This window comes from Lepidothrix coronata, unplaced genomic scaffold (genome assembly GCF_001604755.1).
Source record: "Lepidothrix coronata isolate B3197 unplaced genomic scaffold, Lepidothrix_coronata-1.0 Scaffold32, whole genome shotgun sequence".
NCBI classification, from domain to species: Eukaryota; Metazoa; Chordata; class Aves; order Passeriformes; family Pipridae; genus Lepidothrix; species Lepidothrix coronata.
Genome location: NW_016690212.1, coordinates 6,104,266 through 6,119,454, shown reverse-complemented (window position 1 = coordinate 6,119,454; position 15,189 = coordinate 6,104,266). Strand labels below are relative to the sequence as shown.

General features: G+C 39.6%; 1 protein-coding gene across 9 annotated transcripts in view; it reads right to left on the bottom strand.

Moving 5' to 3' along the window:
- Positions 1 to 119: 119 nt before the first annotated feature.
- SLC26A5 (solute carrier family 26 member 5) overlaps positions 120 to 15,189 on the bottom strand; it is a 32,543-nt gene continuing 17,473 nt past the window's right edge. For 5 of the 9 annotated variants that reach the window (XM_017811393.1, XM_017811397.1, XM_017811394.1 and 2 more), the window contains 16 exons: positions 14,468 to 14,578; positions 13,760 to 13,923; positions 13,085 to 13,249; positions 11,490 to 11,642; positions 10,190 to 10,272; positions 9,948 to 10,095; positions 9,441 to 9,554; positions 9,060 to 9,137; positions 7,557 to 7,652; positions 6,694 to 6,800; positions 5,647 to 5,716; positions 4,127 to 4,219; positions 3,099 to 3,221; positions 1,998 to 2,204; positions 1,690 to 1,744; positions 120 to 1,127 (listed from right to left, as the gene is read on the bottom strand). In XM_017811393.1, the coding sequence (XP_017666882.1) occupies positions 997 to 1,127; positions 1,690 to 1,744; positions 1,998 to 2,204; positions 3,099 to 3,221; positions 4,127 to 4,219; positions 5,647 to 5,716; positions 6,694 to 6,800; positions 7,557 to 7,652; positions 9,060 to 9,137; positions 9,441 to 9,554; positions 9,948 to 10,095; positions 10,190 to 10,272; positions 11,490 to 11,642; positions 13,085 to 13,249; positions 13,760 to 13,923; positions 14,468 to 14,578 (1,898 nt within the window). In that variant the 3' untranslated portion in view covers positions 120 to 996. Of the gene's footprint in view, positions 1,128 to 1,689; positions 1,761 to 1,997; positions 2,205 to 3,098; positions 3,222 to 3,560; positions 3,590 to 4,126; positions 4,220 to 5,646; positions 5,717 to 6,693; positions 6,801 to 7,556; positions 7,653 to 9,059; positions 9,138 to 9,440; positions 9,555 to 9,947; positions 10,096 to 10,189; positions 10,273 to 11,489; positions 11,643 to 13,084; positions 13,250 to 13,759; positions 13,924 to 14,467; positions 14,579 to 15,189 lie in introns of those variants that run through there. The other 4 variants (XM_017811399.1, XM_017811400.1, XM_017811401.1 and 1 more) reach the window with 4 other exon arrangements.

The following is a 15,189-nucleotide window of genomic DNA, read 5'->3' as shown; positions in this document are numbered from 1 at the left end:
TCTTCTAAAAAACCCAAACATGTAACATTTTTGAGTTCTATTGAACTCTATTTCTCAAAGCACTTAAAAGCTGAGGCAAAAGCAGCACTACTGGAAGATGGGCAAAAGAAAAGTCCTCCTTTTTTTTTTTGGACCACTGAGACTTTAGACTGTGTCTACATTTTCATTCCAGCTTCAGAGGCTGCACCTAGGGCACCAGTTCTTAATTTAAATAGACTTCACTCCTGCCTCAAACCCGTTTTGTCTTCAAATTTTGAAGCTAAATTAATTTTAGCTTAAAATCAATTGTATTCTCTTCTAGAAAGTCTAACTAGGTTTTGGCAGTAAAAGTACCATATTGATAACGTAATAATTAAACAATGAGTTTCTGATTCCATGTTCACTCATAGCAAAAATGAAGAGTTGAGTATAGTTGAGACAGGTTAGATCTTTAAAAAAAAACAAACAACTGTACCATCCAGGGTTAAAAACAGCAGCAGTTAAACGCCACCAGTGTGAATTCATTAATCCAGCTGGCAGATTATTATAAATTGTATGAATCTGTTGTATGCAGATGTTGACATCAGGCTTTAAAAGCCTTCTAAAAAAGTTCTTTAAAGACACTGGTACAGTGTATTGCACTTGCAGACAGTTACTTCCTGCAAGATCCCACTTGTAGTGAGTTAAAGTGCCCATTTTCTCAACAGGAACAGGAATGTCACCTTGTCTACTAGATTTTGACTGCAGCAGAACACACTGAATTTTCTTTTCTTGCATAATTTTGTGCTTGTGTATTGTTGGAAGGCTATACCCTGATTAAAGGAAAACATTCAAGAGCATGAAGGCTTCCAATTCCTTATCCACTCTTCCTACAAAAAAATAAGTACCACCCTATACCCGTAGATACAAACAGCCTTAGGCTCTCTTCAAACTGTGCAAATTAAATATTCAGAAAGAGTCTCCATCAGCATAAATCTGGCTTCCATTCTGCTCGATGCCACTCTTCAGAGGTCAAAGTCAGTCTGTAAAAGCAGACCCATCTTTCACTTGGCAAGCAAGGACAGCATCATGAATACTGTGAAACAGCAACTCTCTTGTTACAGCCTTATCAAAAAAGTTCAGTCTTGTCAGCTCATTCATAACAGGGCCTACAAAACAAAAACACAACACAACATCAGCAAATAAACCCAAGTGCAGAGATGGAAGGCAATGGCATCTCAGGAAGAAGATAACAACTTATTCTCTTACTTGCTGTTAATTAAAATATTTAAAATAGCCAGATGGATCCCATGCTACTTCTACTTCAAAGAGGCAATTCTCTTATCCAGACATACACAGAGCCATATTCTTGGCAGAACATGCTACAATTCCAAATATTGGAATCTTGGAACATTTCAGGCTTTTCTTCTTATTACATTACTACAACAACTTCAAGACACAATGTTTAGTGTAGCATTTACAATTGGCCAGCTGGAAGAAATGGGAGCATGATCTAGTGCTCACAGTGTTCATTACATCAGTGCTCTACTATCACTAAAGTGAAGGCCCTAATGCACAGGGACTTGCTTTTCCTCAAATCCAATTTTATGTGTAGTAAGTGCTGATTCTACTGAGGCACCTGGCAGCAGAAAATCTGGGAGCAGAGGGAAAGAGATAAAACACAGTGTCTCCCATAAAACTCACAAAAAGAAAAAAAAAATCTCATCTCACCACTACAGCAGGCAATGCAGACACAGACACCAACTTCTTTGTATTCTTTTATAATCTGCAACAGAGTTAAACTGAAGTTAAATGCAGACATATCATCATACACATCACAGTTCTGGAAGCCAAATACTGAGAAAGCTGCACAGTCCACATTCCCCAGTATTCAGCTAAAACTTAAAGAATTAAAACAGTGATTAGGTGAACTATTGGATTGTATTTGAGTGGGCAGTCATGTCTCATGCTTACAGGTTCCCTATTAGGTATCTTAAAAGTTTGTTATGGGTTTTTCTGGGGAAAAAAGCCCTACTTACTGATTTTAGTGTTTTTGCTCCAACTGAATCCACAAAGTTCACCGGGGTGAAATCCAGAATTAAAGAGCGAATGTTGGTTTTGGTCTCCACAAAATGTTCATGCTCATCAGGAGACACGTCTTGTACACCAGAATCTGCAAATTTTCCATTCACGGGTAAGTCATCATTTGCTATCTCGTGTTTTACACTTGCTTCTACGTCATTAGTCTGGGAGAGAGGATAAATAAAGCTTAACGACAGTCAGTGCCTCTTCAATGTAGATCCCCTTCCTCCCCAAACTCGGCTGTTCCTTAAGCCTTTAGAAGGTGTTCAGCTTCTAATCCCCACAGAAACTGGCTTTGCATGCACATGTACTTCTGCATCCTGTACATATCAAGGTTTATTCTCTCATGCCCAGCCTTTCTACAGTCACGTACAAGCAGCTTAAAGCTTCACTCTCAGGAGTGAATTACCCATTTCCTTCAAACACTGACACCTGTTCATACATTTTTACTCCATTTCCTTGTCTTATCCCTGCTGATCCTGTCAAGCCCTATATATGCAAAAGAAACAAGAGCAATTGGGCTCTCAAGTTAGGCCTGGTTTTGGTTTCTCACTGTAAAAAGCACATGCCAGCTCCCACCACAGAGATGAGTTTAAACCTGCATAAAGGCACAAGCATGTCCCAAACAACCCCTCTCAGTGTGCCTGCCCCACTTAGCCAAGCCAGGATCAGGAGGATGGCACCTTTTTATTACAGGGGCTGCTAATTTGAATTAATTTTATTATATCTTATTTCTACATGACTATTCCAAGTGCGTGGGGAGGAGCAGAGGGAGAGTCCCTCTGATTTCTGCCAACACCACTGCTGAGACAGTGTGACAGTGTGGAGAGGCTCTGTGCCACTGTGTGCTACCTCAATGCAATCAAGGTCCAACACAATTATCCAATCCAGCCATGAGCCTCTGATCCTAGCACTGTTCCTTCAGTGACCTGTCCCCACTGCACAGTGCTTACTCCCTAAGCCTTCCTCCCACCTGAGTAGCACTTTGCACCTTGTATAAACAAGAATGGCAACCCCAGAAAGCAGCATCTTCTCTGATAAAGCAGGTCAATATTTACCGAAGAACTCACTAGTTTCAATACAGCTTTCTTTCGGTGCTCATTTGCTGCCTTTATTTCCCTGGCATGTCGCTTCTGGGCTTTTCTCCTCGCTGCTAATATGGCACAAGGGTCCACTCCAGTCTGTCACGAGAAGAAAGCACAATTCGAGGAGATTCAGCTTGTTAGGATGACACTGCAGTATCAACTAGCACCAAATTAATCACTGTCATAAATTTAAAACACAAGCCTGCATTGTTCAGCTTCCCTTGGAAGGAGTAAGAGCAGTATAAAGAAGGAATAATCTTGGCAAGCACTGTGTTAACAAGATGAGGGAGAGATGTGTCTCATTCTTTTCTTGAAATCAGAGAGTGCTGTGTTGCAACCGAATGCTGATTTGAGTGCAGAGAGCGAAGGGGAGAGAAGTGCATTTGGGCAATAATCACTAATATCTCTTGTTTTGTGAGGGTCAGCACCACCCACCTGTTTTGTATTAAGACTCATCATGGGAGCTACAGAAAAATTTTTCAGAAGTTAGTACAGGTGCAATTGCAAGTGGGTCAGGCAGTTCTGCCATTGCCATTCCCACCCACCCAAACCACTGGTTAGACAGAGATGAGGCATACTCTGTATGCAGGTAATTTGTTCCCCATGAGAGTCATTAAATGCCCACAGTATTCCACGCTCTTACACTCCAGTAAAGTTAAGTCACTGAACAAGGAAGCTTTTATTCCCATTTTGCTTTCAGTTCAGCAACTAATTTCCTTCTGAAAAAAAAGATTTGACCAGTTTGTGCTCTGCAACCACCAGACTTTCCATTCATGAACAGTCAGTATCAAGCTACACTTTGTTTATTCCCTCCCACCATGTTGTTGCTTCCTAAGATAATTTGTATTTGGCTGGAGGGTCACCTCCTCACATATCACTGATCACCAGGGGCCACAGGCTGAGAAACATTGTGCTAGGGGCTACACAAAAGGATCTGAGTGTGTTTCAGAAGCCAGTTTGAATTTTCAAGACACAGACATTAAAGAATTTGTTTTACTCACCTTTTTCTTCAGCGCACTTGCATATGACTCACTATTAGCAAAATAAAGTGATGTATTAGCTTGAAATATTTTTATTCCAGGATATTCTTTAACCTAAGGAAAATATTGGATGGGCACAGTTAAATATAAGAAAAGTGCCTGTGTGATCACAAGACACACAAACATGCAGCAGAGTAACAGCCATCCCTCAATGTCTCTCAGCATATGTCAAATAAAGAAGGTTGGCATTGTTGCAAGCAAAGCGAACCAGAAGATCAGAACCTCCCCCTTTCACAGTATAATACTGCACACAGTTAATGCCTGGTGACATTTCTTCTTCTTTATAACAACCATATGTACAGCCATAAAAAGGAATTAAAAACTTGCAGTTCTCTGATGTTGCTGGTATTACCATGAGCAAATCATGCAGATCTAGGATTGCGTCCTTTTAGCCTCCCTTTCCACAGGCATAATGACTTACTTCCCTCTTTCTCTCTCTTTCTTTCCTGACTCCTCAGGTACCAAGAAAACAACCTTTCCAATCTTTAGTTTTAACCAGACCTTCAGACAGGTCATACTTTAAATGCAGTCATCTCCAAAGGAGCTGAACTCTGACATTTTACATGCAAATGACCCAGCCAGCAGCAGAGCCAGCCTGCCATATGCTGCCAACCCCATTCTTCACCCAGGAGGAGGAAATGCTGACTGCATTCAGTGTAAGAGAAAAGGAGTCTCCTCTCCTTTACAAACAGCTGTAAACATGCCCAATATACTTCTGCTTTGCATCATATTTAAAGCAGAACTGCTGGTGAGAGAATGTTTTCAGATTATAGCATCATCTTTTCACACAGGCTTTTACAGACTGGTTCCATAGTAAAGGGGATGTACAGCCTTCATAGCAGCATCTCTGAGAACATGGCAGAGAGTGCAGAAAATTGTTTTTGCTGTTTGTGAATAAACAGAGCACGTTTATATCCATTACACTGACAAAATGTAATGTTTTCACCAACTTTTGGTTGAGCAAGATGACATTTATAAGAAGCTAAGTGCACAGTGAGCAGTTGTTCCATTAATTATGCATATTTAATGAGCAAGGGACGAGTGGAGGCAGGGTGATGGTGTTTTGAACAGTTTGTGCAATTCTGAAGAACATAAGAGTTTGGATCCTGTGTTCCATGGATTCCATGCAATACGGATGCACAGGTAAAGAAGGTGGTCTGGTATGCACTTATCTACATAGCAGGTTTAAGCAGTGGTATTCCTATGAACCTTACCATTTTGAACAAGCTAGTACGATGCAACTAGTAAAAAGTTACTTTTGATCACTTCCTGGTCAAATGTACACGCAGCACAAAGAGCTCACATTTTGAACAAAACAGTTTTTACTACTAAAACCAAATTCATCATTTTTCTCTTCAACACAGGTGAATGCTTGGCAGACAGCACTGTATGTGCAGTGTGGTAGGGCTAAGCAGCAAATTGCCACAGCTGCCTTTGCTCCACCACATTAAACTCCTCAACGCAGAAGAACACACTCCTACCTCTTCGTACTCTTCCACATCACAGTAGATGTCAGTGTCAGGAATCTGACCAAGGATTCTGTATTGAGGACTAGAGAGAAATGGAGACAAATGTTTCAGTATTATCAACTATAAAGAGGAAAAGTGAGTGTTTGATACAGATTGAAACTTATTTTAAATGGTCGTTGAGCAGGGCCTGTCCGGTACAAGAGTATCTAAACACAGTCAAATGCAGTCACCAGTTTATGGCAGAACACACTAAGAAGGAAGTTTGCTTCTGTCAGTGCAAAAACAGTTTTTAAACTTAGCACTGTAATGCTGTTATTTGTTGAAAAGCAAAGTACATTACTGTTTGCAAGAACAAAACTGTATAGAGATGGCAGAAAAATAATCTTATTCTGCAGAGTGAAAAATCTCACAATTTGCTTTCATTCCAATGCAGACCAAAACCAAGACTTTTATAGAGTTTCCACCTAGATGTCCCAGACCTTGAGCCCAGAAGCCTCACATGACAGTCCAATTCACACATGCAAGAAATCATTTCACTGTAGACCTGGAAAGCTTCACAGTAAAAGCTTTGTCACTTTCAATGGGGAGAAGTGACTTGAAAAACTACAAGAACAGGCACAGTTTTTTTAATAAATTAGAACTTTTTAATAAAATACCTAAATATTCATCTACTGATAACTGGACACAACTTCTGCTTGTCTATGACAAGTAGTGCACACAAAACATAATCATGTACTGAAATTGGCAGCAAGCAGATTTAAATTTTCAAACTCTAAGCATAAAAAAAAAAACCAAGAAGATTAACCAGTATAAGAAATCAAAAATCTTCTGTTTATTACTGAGAGTGCAAGTTCATGCCCTCTAGAAATTTTGTTCTCAGAAAAAGAAAATATGAACCCTGGATCAGAGCCAAAGGACATGACCTATATTAGGAAGTAAATTCTACACTGCATGAAGTTGAAGAGGGTGGAATGGACTTCTGTTTATTGGCACCCCTTAAACAAACAAAAGCACACAGAAGACCAGCAAACACTAATTTTGATAAAGAAGAAATCTGACCTTTGTGTTCTGTAAATAACGGTTATCATTGCAAACGTTACTGCAGTAAGCAAACCATAGTCTAGTCCCAGGAAAAGAGAAGCCACAAAAGCTACCACCCAGATGGCCTAAAACAAAGAGAAGGTCTGAATTATTATGCATCCTTTCCTGTTAACAACAAAAACAATAGCATAATCCAGCCTCAAAACCCATGTATCACTTGTGTTCAGGAATAGGCTACAGTGTAATCCATCATGAGAGCAGACTGGAATTGCCTTAACCTTTCAGAAGGGCATAAAGGCTCAAGGTGCTCCAAAGTAACATCTGACAAACTGTCATATTAATGCCTTAACTCCTGTTCTCCAAGGAATCCTGTGCTACCATCAGACTCCAAATACCTCAGGATTAAAAAAATAAATATTCAAGGCCCACAAGTAGTGTCTCACTTAGTTCCATCAGTCCAGGAGAAAAATGCCACCAAAATGTTCCCTCCAATGCACTCTTAATTCTGTCCCGCTCCAGCCAGGTTTTTGGTTCATCTTAAAAGATGGCAAACACCCTCAAGTAGTTTTCTTTGTTACTCTGTTTTTCAGATTCTTCTCAGACATTCCCACAGCCTTCAGTGCAGTTCCTATAGCAACACTGCCAGAGCTTTGCTTTTACTGCAACCAAACTACTTCTGACCTGAGTTACAAGATTGTTGAACAACAAAAATATTCTTATCTGCAACAGATCACTCTCCCAGGGTACTTACAGCATCATGTCTTAATGTCATCTGCAATGCAACACCAATTTGTAACTCCTTGATAAGTTTCTACCCTGTTTTGGGAGTAGCAACAAATGCAATGTAGTGGAATATAGGCACTGAGCTGTGCATTACTCACCAGTTCAATCTTACTGGTTTTCCAGAAGTGTGTGACATCTCCAAACTGTTTAAACATTCCTTTGAGGTTCACCATGACAATTGCTGCCAGCACTGTCTAAGAACAATACACAAATGCAATTTTCAGAAGCAAAATAAACCCAATGACAAATAAGAACTTCAAAGTATCACAAATGACTGTATTTCTATGCTTTGTACAACTGATATAAGTCCACTGAACAGAAGTTCTATTTAAAAACCCATAACTTTTCAAGCAGTTCAGTGGACATATGCTTTTACTGCAGTTGCAGAAATGGCAAACTAGTTCAGTACAGTTTGATTTACTCTTTCCCAGCAAGACAAATCACATATGCCTATGCTCCATGCTGCTACACTTATAGTGCCTGAAGCAGTAGACTGTAATCTCAGTTTCAAGTTTCTCTACAATATCCTGAAACAACTCCTGCAACAGTCACATAGGTGTAACTCAAGGTCCAACTTCTATAAAAAGAAACAGGAATTGTGTACCATCCTTTGCACGTCACCAGAAACGAATTTTTTTTTAAAAGTCAGATTATACTTATTCACATATATATATTTTTATACAAACAAGTACAAGTGCAGCAAAACCAACTCATTATGCTGAACCCAGCACCAACCCTCTACTGGCCAAGCTATTACTTTTAAGTTTTTAACATCAATCCAGAACTACTATGCTGCAATCAAATGTGGTCAGCAAGACCAGAGCAGTGACCATCCCCCTGTACGTGGCACTGGTGAGGCTGCACCTCAAATTCTGTGTTGAGTTTTGGGCCCCTCACTACAATAAAGACATTGAGATGCTGGAGTGTGGCCAGAGAACGGCAATGGAGCTGGTCAAGAGTCTGGAGCGCAAGTCTGATGAGGAGCAGCTCAGGGAGCTGGGGGTGTTTAGCCTGGAGAAAAGAAGGCTCCGGAGTGGTTTTATCGCTCTCTACAACTACCTGAAAGGAAGGTGTAGCAAGATGAACTCTTTTCCCAAGTAAAAACTGACAGGATGAGAGGTTTAGACTGGATAAAAATTCTTCATGGAAATGGTTGTCAAGCATTGGAATAGGCTACCCAGGAAGTGGTTGAGCCACCATCCCTGAAGGTATTTAAAAGACACGTAGATATGGCACCTGGGGACATGATTCAGTGGTGGACTTGGCAGTTCTGGGTTAACAGCTGGACTCAATGATCTTAAAGGTCTTTTCCAACCTAAACGATTTTAAAGGGGAATTGCTTGAAGGTATCATCTTTATGTTCTAAAGACAGAGTCCAGGGTATCCAATATTAAAAAAAACCAGCAAAAAGCATGCTGGATCTTTCAAAACATTATTTATTTCTAGGTTAACTTACAGCAAAAATGCATACAAAATTTAAAGGCTCTGGATCATGCGCTAACTATGTTGCTTATTAACACTTCTAAAATCTCTAGTTTAAGCAATACTCATGGGACTCTGTTCACTGACAATGCAATGCCTAACATGGAAAACACCCTTACCTGTGGAAGAGGTTCAAAGAGGTATCCAACAGCCACAAGTACCAACAGAACCATAACTGAAGAGAGAGCACCTGCAATCTGAACAAAAGAAGCCAGAAATTATTTATAAGTGCCCTTAAGGGGCAATATTACTGATTAGCTATCCCTTGTGCTTTCAGTAAGGCTAGTTGTTCAAATGACTTTTGATTCTCCCTCTCAGTCCACAGATTTTAGCTGTTTCTAGCTTTCTATCTTGGCCAAGTCTGGATTTGAAACAGGGGAAACTCCAGTTATTTATTCTGGCCCAGGCAGAGAAACACAGTTATCTAGCTAAGCTTCAGGCTTTAGTTTTGGAGCTCCAGAAAGCAAACTTTGTTTTGCACAAAATTTGGGTTTACATACCTGAGTTCTTCCACCGGTGCTTTCCTGAACAAGACTCCGAGACATTGAACAGGTGACTGAAAAGGTTTGGAAAAACGACCCCACAGAATTGCATATTCCCAAGGCAATAAGTTCCTGTGTTAAACAATAGAGCAAAAAGAACTCAGAGGCAGTCATACCTTGCAGCTGTACACAGCTGGAGCTATCCATACATATTAACAACCGCATCTTATTTACAGTGCTTTCTAGCAACTTCATTGTTGAGAATAAGCAACCTAATTGCACCTTATACTTGTGGTTCTCACACATGCAGAAGTTGATGCATGTTAAATCATCTGTTAAATAAAGTCTCTGATGAAATATGGGAGACATTTTCCATCTCTAAATGTTACAGGAATGAATCAGTCTGAAAACGAAAATGAATGACAGCATTGCTTGGTTTAAGGATTCCTTCAACGTGGGGAGAATTTGAATTTTAACCCTGAATATACATGGAAAATGGTTTCTCATGCAAAAACTATTCTTTACCTGATTCCCATTGATGGTGTAACCATGTTTAAGGGCAAAGATCTTGGCCATTGATACAGCCATTGAAAATCCAACTATTGCTATTGCTAGTGCATCCACAAATATTGCTGGGATGAGCTGAATCTCGGGAACTGCTGGTGCACGTAACCTTGGAGATGAAATAAACAATTAGAAGTTAATATAATAAAAACTACATGTAATACAGAAAAGGTATAGTTTTGATAAGAATGTATCATCCCTACCCTTGAGGAATATTCCCAACAACATCAACTTTGTATGACTTATTCAGATTCATTCCAGCTGAAACTCCTGTGCCAATAATGACCTAAAAATCCACAAACACATGTAAACATTGTCTAAAGAGAAGTAAAGCCACCTGAAGAAACATAAACGTTAGCTGATTATGAGTAATACATACACGGGATTACATTCATTTGTCAATCAGTTTTTTAAGAGTTAGAGGCTAAAAAAGCAGATAAAAAGGAGGAATCATCACAATTTTCCATCCATCACATCCAACTCATCCTGATTTTATAAAGTTTTTTTTGGAAACAGTTAAATGGAACATGCTATGGTATGATCTGAATCACTCAAATTCCCCTTGCCTGAGCCAAGCTCAGGCAGATTAGCGTTTTGGAAAAATTAAATGCAAGGACATTCATGCCTGTGTGCACTGCCTTATTTTTATGTGCACAGCCTGCTATCTATAAAGAGAACTGATGCACCAGCAGAGAAAGGAAGAGGTCTAGTATCACTTTGTTACTGCCTTACTATCAAGCAATACTCTATTACACCACCTCTCTCTTGTCTCACCAGCATCCCTTTTCTTTGTGTCTTCAGTTATTCCCTTTCTTGACTCCATTTTGTGCAGGTTGTTTGAGAGCTCTAGTTATCCAGGAACTAATTTTTAAATCCAATCCCTTTTAAAGGTGAAAGGTTGTCTGAGACGTAGGCTTTATGTGTATTAAGTGGTCTGCTTTACCCATGTATTTTAAGAATAGTTGTTTGAAACAGAATCAGTGCTGCAGTCAGTTACCAGTCTCAGAAGCAGGGAAAGGAAGGTTACGTAGTAAGTCCTGCTGGTTCCTGTTCTTCTTTCTACTACTGCATTTCAAAAAGTGAGCAAGCCCTGCAGAACCTCTGAACAGGCATCTGGAAGCACCTTCCTTCAGGAGGGGTTTCTGAGCTCTTGGACTCCAAGTGGGAAATGCTTCTCAGAGGTCTGTCTTGTACAGACCCATTCAGGTGCCCAAACTCCTGGATAGAGAGGGTTTTACAACAAACATATCTACCCATTGCCATAGAGGACTGTGGGTATTTAAACTGCTTTTCAATTCTTCTTTGGGACTTTATGCCTACCATCTGGCCACGCCAGTCCTTAATTTTAAGAGTATACAAACCTTTGACTGGATCAAGGCTCAAACGAATTATGTTCCACAGAAGTTACTCTCAAGCTCAGTAAGATATGATAGAACATGAGATAGTTTCCACAGCTTTAGAAAAGCTACATAATTTAGCCATGGAAGTTCACAACTGGCTTACCACAATGATCTCCATGGGAATAGGAACCGGGAGCTTCTTCTTAAACCGGTCATTGATTTCCTTGCCAATCAGCAACAGAACAATGCACGTTGATCCAACAATCAAGGCAGCAATATTGGTCATTGTAATATTTGAAAGTACAGCAGCTATGCTCTGCAACACAACAGAAGCATCATAATTATTCTCAAGGAAATATAATCTTCATGGAGGTTTGCCACAAATGAGCAAATTACACAGTACTTTTTGCTTTGGTTTTATTCTGCATTTATAACCACAGTGAACCAGTGCCTCACCAAAATTCCCATTGTTCCCACAAGACACAGAAGACCAGAGTATCTCAGTGAGAGAGATGTACTTGCAATCATTTACATCAGTCTTCTTGCCCCCCCAGAGGGGGCAAAAATTTGGAGAAAAAACTATAAAGAGGGAAAAAGTCTCAATCATGTCTCTTATCCTCAACATTTTCACACATATTTCACATTGGCAGCTACCTGAAAGCAATAAATGCAAACTCCTTTTAATACCTTAAAATATTCTTTGGCAAGTCACATCTACTTAGAGCTGCATAAACTGTTCTAAAACAATAAAGCTGCTGATACAACCACTGAGGTTACCATAACAATATGATTAAATAACAGTGATCCTGCAACACTGCTGAACTGGCCATTATTCCAAATACATTTTAATTGAAAACACTATTAAAAGGATGTTAGAAAAGAAGGCTTGCTGGTACACCCAAGTTGCTAGAGGGTAAATGATTCCCCATACCAATCACTCCTCCTTCTTCTCCTGCATTAAAACAAACAAATAAACAAACAAATAAATAACCTCTGAAGAGGTCTTTGAAAGAAGATGAACATACTCTTCTTTAAGCAGATGGAAAATCACAGCAGCTGTCAGGATATTGTACATTCAAGATGTCCTGGTAGTATGCATCTTAAATGTAAATCTTTCCTCCTATTTGTTTGGCAATTAGTATGTCTGGTTCTCAGATAAGTGAACTAAACAGCAAATTTTGGAATTAATCATTAATGAGACTTGTTTCCAGAAGGTTTGTTATATCTGCACAAATATACCAAAAGATTTCCACAAGGTATTTCCTATAGCCTACACATAGTGGAAATCCTAAAGCTTCATTATTGCTCAGCAATCAGTCTGCTCAAAGGCTTAGGTTTTCACAGACATCTCAGATTTTCCCTTTTCTTCCATTCAGGAGTGGAAAGGTTCTGAGAATCATATTTCCTAGCTCTGCAAAACATGCCTGGTCTACAGTGAAGCACTTCAGTAGCACATTTCCCCCCAGTGTACAAGAGACTTACTTCAATGAACAATATCTGTTCATATCATAAAACTACATTCAGCAGAACCCTAAAATCTGCCCATCTCAGATCGTGCTGATCTGTGAAGTCACACTTGAGTTGCACTTTCAGATATTCACATATTGCTGTGGCACTTAAAGACTTCACATCCAGTTTTCAATACTGAAGCATTATTCTACTTAGTGGCAATATAATAAAAAAAAAAAACAGGAACAAGCTTAAGTACTAGATCCAGACAAAGCAGAATTTACATGTTTAGTAAATGCAGATACTCACATATACAACTGAGAGGGGTCCACTATATCTGCTAGTCTTGATGCCAAGGAAATATTTTAATTGAGAAGTAAAGACATGAACTGCAGCTGCAGTAGTAAATCCGCGCACCAGAGGCTCTGTTAGATAGATGGCCACAAATCCAAATCGAAGGAAACCTAAACACAACTAATGTAGAAGAGAAGTATCAGCCATGTGACTCCCATGTAGCCTGAACATCAACCCAAATATAGCACACAGGGCACAGGACACCACTTCTTTCCTCAATGCCCAAGCCAGATCAGGCAAACCTGAACTTTTCTAAAGCCACAGTTCTGTAAGCAGCCATCAATGCACAGAATCTTCCATGCCACTGGCAAGTGCAATGTGGGAAATGAGTAAACATATGTATTGGTTTATGGACAAACATATGTGCATTTATGGACAGATTAGAGAACATCAGGTTAAGTTTTTCTGATGAGATAGGAAAAAAAGAAAGGGGAGAGGATCCCATATTTTCCCAGTCCAGCAAGGTGCGAAAGACCTGCCTCCAATGTATCCCTCCTCATTCCTGTTGAGGCAGCCTGTGCTCCACACAGGGCAGTGCAGAAGCACAAGTCTATTGACAGGGGATCCACCATGACCCAGCAGTAGCAGCAGCACCTGAACTTGCCCTTACAGCAAACTGTGAGCACGTACCTGGATAATTCCTGAAAGAAAGGCGAGAGTCACGGCTACCTGCACCCTTTTGGTATCCCTAGCATCTGTAACATTAGTAGAATTATAGTCCAGAGAAATCATTTCATCAGGCACTTCTCTCACAGCAACACCACCAACCATCATACTAACCACAGCAAAGGTGCCTGAAATAAGAGGGAGAGGAAAATAATTAGCTAAAATCCTGGTAATTTCTTTTTTCTAAGGAGTAGTTCTTTTTAAGAGATGTGTGGAATTAAACTAAAATAGTATTTTCTACCTAAATAATGTTCTTTTTAATCTCCAAATCTGCTCCAGTACTTAGCACCATTAAGGCTAGTTAGATGGTGAATACACACCTCTGCAGTAAGTAAATACCATCATTTTTTTCCCCATCTCAGTTTCTATTATGCAAATTAAAGATTCATCCTGGCCATACAGACAATTGACTGCAGTGATGAAATTATAGGTCAGGAGCTCACATTTCTAGATCTAATCTGATAAAAGATGTTTTTACATTCCTTTCCAATTGGAGCAGAAAAATTAACAATAAAAAGTACTGTTTATATTTGACACATTTGAGTTTCTCCTATTTGCTTAAATTTAAATTTATGGAAAATAACTACACTTTCTACTTCTCCAATTTTATTTTTTACAACTTCATTAAACACATACACACACACAGACTTTCAGTTATCCATACAGATATACCTATTGATATGTGCTTGGACGTTCCAAAAAAGGTATATAGAAAAACAGGATAAAATGAAGAATATAGGCCAAATACTGGGGGAACAGCTGCCAGCAAAGCATAGGCTAAACCTAGAAAACAGACACAAACATGTATGTTAAGCAAACAACATAAAGAAACCATCTGAAGCAAAGGGATTTAAGCCTACTATAACTGAACTCAATAGGAAATCTAGTGACTTGTCACAGGTTTAAAAAAACAGGAGGTTTTGCAGGGAATATTCTTTAATGTGCATAATAGTCTAGGGCAGTGCCTAGAAACATGATGGGTTGAGTCAGGAAACCAAAGTCTCTAATTACAGGCACTGCAGGTGTGAGTGTTTGCGTGTACATCTGTGCACCTGGGCACTCACTGTTTCGCCTTTGTGGGAGAAAGTACTTCTTAACAGCCAACAAACAATTTTTGTTGCTTTTGTTTTCATCTGCCAAAGACTGTGATTAGAAACACCCAATCCCCATAACCAGCGGGACATGTCTGATTTTCTCCTCTTTTTCTGATCAGACATGATGCTCATGGTAACCTATAACTGATTAAACACTTCCCTCCTCCCTCACCACAGAATGACTGGGATGACATAAAAGTTTGTTTCCACAAAACATACTTCAAAATGTAAAACCATTTCTGACAATCTGTAAGGTCACAGAGGTTATACAGCCTGGTACCCTGGTACCCCTGACAAAAA